The sequence below is a fragment of the Egretta garzetta genome, unplaced genomic scaffold, assembly GCF_000687185.1.
Source record: "Egretta garzetta isolate BGI_Z169 unplaced genomic scaffold, ASM68718v1 scaffold179, whole genome shotgun sequence".
NCBI classification, from domain to species: Eukaryota; Metazoa; Chordata; class Aves; order Pelecaniformes; family Ardeidae; genus Egretta; species Egretta garzetta.
This window is the reverse complement of record NW_009270001.1, coordinates 2,689,470-2,695,580: the sequence shown is the minus strand read 5'-3', so window position 1 is coordinate 2,695,580 and position 6,111 is coordinate 2,689,470. Positions and strand designations below refer to the sequence as shown.

The 6,111-nt window shown below is 48.2% G+C and overlaps 1 protein-coding gene across 1 annotated transcript in view; it reads left to right on the top strand.

Annotated features, from left to right (window-relative positions):
- The first annotated feature begins 3,696 nt into the window (after nt 1-3,696).
- LOC104134204 (urea transporter 2) overlaps nt 3,697-6,111 on the top strand; it is an 11,226-nt gene continuing 8,811 nt past the window's right edge. Inside the window, exon 1 of the mRNA XM_035903079.1 lies at nt 3,697-3,862. Coding sequence (XP_035758972.1) covers nt 3,697-3,862 — 166 coding nt within the window. The remainder of the gene's footprint in view (nt 3,863-6,111) is intronic.

Sequence of the window (6,111 nt, the reverse complement as noted above, 5' to 3'; positions counted from 1 at the left end):
ATGAGCCCTAAGCACCAGGCATTACCCTCCAGTCTGGTAAATGTTCATAAGAAGCAGGACAGCTCATTACCACACTGATGAATCAGTGTTTGCTGACAAAAGACCCTTTTCTTGAGGCATTCCCCATCAGCCCTAGGTGTGCCATAAGTGATTCAGGCACTCATTAACCCTAATTAGCTAATTGTTCAAATGATTTCTCTATCATTCACGGGGCCTGTACCACCGAGCACAAACCTATCGACCGGCAGGTGCTCGCTGCAAAGAAATTATGTTTTTAGAAGGTGATGCCCTTGCGGGGATCACTGTGCCCATCACAGCTCTCCAGGATCTTCTGTAGCTTGTTGCAGCCCCTGGGGTTCTTCTGCTGTAAAGCCCCACCGTTCGCCACTGTGGTGGTATAGAGAATTTCAGCATCCCCATATCTCTTTTTTGCACTACTCCTTTCCCCCCAGAAAATTGGTAGCTTTTCAGCCATCTCTCCTCCAGTCATGTCCCAGGTTGCCTTCCCATCTGAGGTGGGTGAGTGTGCTCCCTTCCAAGCAGAGATTTAGTTCCCTTCTGATCCACAGGGAGACAGCAAACAGGAATCATAGGAAGAGGCTGTAATTTTTTTACTTAGCCCCAGAGCTTTGATGCCCTTCTTGATGCAGATTGCAGGCCTGTTACAGATGGCTCAGTGATTTAAAGCGCTAGCCTGGGACTCCAGATCCCACTTCCATAAACTTCAAGGTTGACCTTGGCAAAATCTCTTAGGCTGGAATTGCTCTTGCCTGAAAATAGCCCTGTGAAGCTCAGCGACCAGGCTCCCTCTGCCGCAGGTGGAGAGAGAGAGACGCCCTTTTTTCACATCTCCGATAGGTACGCAGGAAAAGGGACATGAATCACTCTCCAGAGATACAAGCCTCTCTCTGTACTGACTCCAGCGGGCTCTCACATGACTGCTTCTCACTTAACCCCTAATGGTTAAATTACGTGAGCCAGGATAAGAATTTTAAAAATATATGTGTCTCACATCTCAATTTCAGAGGGAGTTGAGCAGCGCAATCTTGCAAATACAGGCTTTAGAAGCTCTCCAGTGGTGTTTCTGCTTTGTAAAACCCAACAATATTTTTCCCTGATGAGGTTTAAAATGAGCATGAGATTTTCAGGTGCTACGAAGACACAGACACAGCCACTCAGGATTTATTCTCCCTGATGCTAACAGCTGCACTTGGTTGCTGGTGGTAGATATTGTTCACAGCCAAGGGGCCGCTAACCTTTCCTTACTGATGCGTCCCCAAGACTTCAAGGCCCTAAGAGATGCTCCAGTCTCCTTTATTTGGATCCCCTTCAGCTGTCTGAACCCACTTCAACTCTTGAAACTCTTTGGAGAGTTCTTCTGGAAGGAACTTCAGCAAATAAACAAAACAGGCGGCACTGAATATCTCTGGTATCATCCACACCTGCCAAATATAAATATCAAGCCCTGGAGGGACAGAAACCTCTATGACATCTGGGTTCTCTGGAGTGTCTTGTCTGCTTTTGCTGTTGACCTCAGACCCTGTGTCCCTCCCAGAAAACATTGGGTGTTTGACTGCAGCACCCAGGTTGACCTGTCAAAGAGAAGAACAGGGACTTTCAGAGGGCAGTTCTGAGCTGAGATGGGTTGACTTCCATCTGAAGGAGCCCAAAGCTGCACTGACTACCAGGAAGCCTAGGGCAATGACACATCTTACACAGTCAAGTGTTTATGGGATGAATTTAGGCACAAATACCTGTTTTTCCAGTAGGACCTGGCCTCCTGCTACCTCAGAGGGATGCAAACTCACAGTATCTGACCATAACAAATTCCCTCAGCCTAGGGGACACACAGGAGGAGAAAGGGGACCCCTGCTCAGCATTCCCAACCAATGTCCTCCTGCCTAGCCACAAGGAACTAGCCGAAAAATGAGTCACCAAGTCTAACTTAACTGAAACCAGAGATTGGACTCAGCTTCTGGCCAGAAATCAGATTATGATAGCAAAAAGGAAAGGGTGGGGGGACAGATGGCTCAACATGGATGGAGGGACACGATGGACCTACACCCTCCCTCATTTTTTGCTCCTTGCTTATTCCTGCACTGAGTGCACCTGGGCAGAACCAGAGAACCTCCTTCCTCACGACCCCATGAGACACTTGTGCGCAAGGTTTTGGGGCTGTCTACTCTTTGCACAACCACATCTGTTGCTTTAGACCACTCAATATCTCCTCATAATCCTTCTTCCCCTTAGGAGCAAGCAAACTGAGTGCTGGTTAGGTTTTGGTTTTGCAGATGCATGTAACAACGTCGCTTGCACGTGCATCCAGCCCTGGCCTGATGCCTATGCACCAAGGTCATAAGAAAGACTCTTGCTGCGGTGGGGACAAGCTGCCGGCAGAGAGAGCCAAAGCGTTAAACACCGAGAACTGCACGGTGCATTTGCAGGGCTGCACTTCGCATTGTGCTGCCAGGGGTGATGGGAAAACATCTTTTGGTGCTCAAGGACCTGTTTATAAGGGCCTTCGGAGGCACAGATATTTTTACCGTCCGTCTGCCAGTGGTCCTCTCTGCAAAAGAGCCTTCCCGCCAGACAGGCATCCCTTCCCAGCCTGTCCTTCTGCCAGCCTGTCCCAGCTACCAAAAAACAGGCTCCCACCAGAAGGTGGTGCCCGTATTCCACGAAACACGGGACAAGCACTTCACAACGCAGTCCGCTTTGGGGCAACGCCTAGAAATCCAGCCAGGCTTCTCCAAAATCATGGGAGCGAAACCACAGAGCGGCCGATGCCAGGCTCCCCCCGAAAGCAGGGTGGCGTTTTTGCAGGTGTAACCTGCAGCGTAGCTCACTCGGGTGTGGTGCAGTATATTCTCTCCTAAGGGTTTGTATTTTAAATGGACATTTTCATGAACAGAGCCCTGCGACTGGAACAAAGAGTTTATTAAACCCATAATCCTGCCTGGATATTCACGGGTTAACTGAAGAGCACACAGCCCTGAACCAAGGTGCTTATTTTTGTCTAAAGTCACATCTAGATGCTGATTCCTGTGCAATGCTTTGATGCTAGCCCAGTTTGCTCTTGATGGTCTATCACAGGCAGACATCGAATGAGGAGCATGGAAATGCCATAGATTTGCTGTGATACATGAACGCACCAGCTCAAAACATCAAAAGGGATAGAGGCTTCAGCCTCTCCTCCGGTATTTTCTTGTCTCCTGCTGTCTGCTACTGCAGTGGCAATCTGCATTGCTTCCCTCCAGCTCGCTGCTAGCCAAACATCAGCAGGTTCCCTCCTCAATAGCTGCAACAGCGTGCAGGTACCACTGGGTTACCTGGCAAGGCTTATGTCCCCTGCCCAACTGGCAGCTTGTCACACGCTGCATCAGGAGCTGGAGTGAGGGCGGGATGCTGCAAGACACCAAGCTCACACCCCTTGTGCCTTCTGCAGCTTCGTCAAAGCAGTGGGACATTCCTGGCTCTCCTCCCCAGGAGGAGACACCACTGCCGTGGGCAGCAGCGCACACCACTCTCAGGAGTGGTTCAGGCAGGTCCCTTCTCCATTAAACATCCCACCTTTGTAAAAAGGATCTCACCACGGGGCCCAAGTCACAGCAGAAAGTTGCCAGAGCACAACTCAAGAGTTTTTCTAACACACGGGCTTTGTGATTTACAGTTACCTCTTCTCACCACCCAAAAGAAATGGAGCTTGGAGAGATCGTTGTGGCTGGACATCCCAGTGACAGACAGTTGTACACGGAGCAGAAGGCAGGAGCCCAGGGCCTGCTGGGGAGAAGCAGAAATCGGATCCATCAAGTTTTCGGGTACCTCACAGGAGAAATGAAAGAATATGGAGAGTGGATGAAAAGTAAGCAGTGGGATATGTTTGGGGATCTCTGGCTGGGAAGAGCCAGCTGGGAACATCCATATTGCCAGGGGGGACGTTGCACCCCCCGAGGCAGAGCACAGGCAATGCGGTCCCAGCTCACTGCAAACTTCTGGCCTTTTAACCCAGATCATTTCACTCTCAGGAAGGGGATCTCACTGTGTTCCCTTGCCATTACCATGGCTGCAGGCATAATTCAGCACAGGCAAAAGATGTCTTTTAAACTTAATCAGTTATGTGTAATTAGCATCATGTTCCTTATAGTGGTGCCCAGAATTACACATAAGGGCTAGGGATTTAATCATTTGTAAGTGCTTTGGATCAGCAACCATCTCCTCATATGTGTGTGGGCTGGTGATAGGGACTTGACTCCTGATTGTGTGGGCAAAGGCTCTTGCATTACCAGCCTTGGGGCAGCAATAAGTACTGTGGCTGCTACGTTGCTATAAAGTACAAAGCAAATACTGATCTCAAAGGTTTACTGTCCAGACATGAGCAGATGGTCTGCGTTAACCAGAATTATTAGGGATTTGGGGCTTTGAGAGGCTATGTAGGACTGTGAGTCTTCCATCAAGTTCGTTAGCAGTGCATCTCCAGCAATGGGAGAGAAGTAAGAGTCAGCCATGTACAGCCAGGCTGTGTGGTGGCTAATGTTGGTGGAGGAGGTTGGCTGAGAAGCCTCCAGGCAGGGAGCTCATCAGGCTGGCAGTGTGATCCCCAGACACAGGGGAACGTCTCCTCCGGCCTTCTCTTTACTCCAGTGGTCTATGCTTGGTAGACAGCTTTACTTACTCAGTGTCCTGAAAAGCTTTGGCCACTGCCCTCGGGTTATATTTGAATACTTCCAGTTATACTTGTGTCTAAAACGATGAACACTGCTGATATATTTCACAGCTTGGCACCAAATGTTAGTAAAAATTATATCAGACAAGACTGGTCATTTCTTGGAGGAACTCATTCCTCCCTGGCTGTAACTGCCCGGGACCTCAACAATACACAGCCTAAGGGATACTTGCAAAGCTATCCTTCGACTTGTGCTCCAGCCTCCTGGGAGGGCTCTCCCAGCAATCCCGGAGACATGCAGAGCGGTACCTGGTCCTTCAAAGATACCCTATTTAAGATAATCCCATCAGGAAACAAAACTTGATACTTGGCTGTAAATACAACACAGAGAAGTGGAAAAGGAGGGAGTGGGGAAGAGAGGAGTTTTTAGGAATAAGTCATTGCCCAGATTCAAAAAGTTACCCGGCATTTCATGCTGTGTCTAATCAACGATCTAAACTAATTGAATTAATTTTAAATATTTAAAAATATGAAAACTGCATGTACACACTGCCTGAACATATTGTACATGTACGCAGCCCCCCTTTCTCATTTATTCTCCCTATGTCATGTTTAATAACGCACAGCAGTACAGAAATGGTTGCACCTTTCCCAGAAGCATGGCAGGAAAAGACTTAAGTCAATTTGCAGGAGAACAGCCAGGAGCAAAAACTCATTGCAGTGCTACAAGACCCTCCTCGCCCCATGGAGATCATCAGGAGCACTGTACATAGATGCCCTTAGACAGGCTGCCCTCAGCCCCACGCACATCCCACCTCCCCCCTGCACTCACCTGTGGTATCCAAGCTTGGTGCCCATTTGCTCTGTCCGGATTCAGTAGTCTTCTCTAAAGAGCAATGTCCCTTTGTCCTTTGGAAATGCCTCTTTTCCCTGAGTATAGTCCAAGCTCTAGTAACTATTCTCTTAATTTAGATTCTTCGGTTCCCAAAGTACTTTTCTAGACACCTTTGACAGTTTGACCCCATCTCCTATGTACTATGAGCCGCCTTGTTCTGGGTCCCTAAAACAGCAAAAGTGTTTCCTTTTCATGTTTCCCTATCCACACACCAACTAGTTTCATTCTTTGCCTAAGTTGATCTTTGCATCTGATTCATACACCAAAAAGGGACTATCTCTTCATTAAATTTACAGCAGAATCTTAAGCAATCTACCATGCAAGAAAGAGTATTCTTTGACCACCATAAATAAACCACTTCTTTATTAATCCCTCTGTGAACTTTATAGCAGTGCCCAGTCCGTCCCTGTTAGCCTTTCAAGTGCCAGATGCAAAATATGCTCAGACAGCAATAAATCAGAGACCAGTTTTACAGTCCTGTTGATACATCGCTTCTGTTCTCTGGCCAGAAAGCGACTGTAAAGACAAGCATGCTTTGAGGGACTCCTGCTGA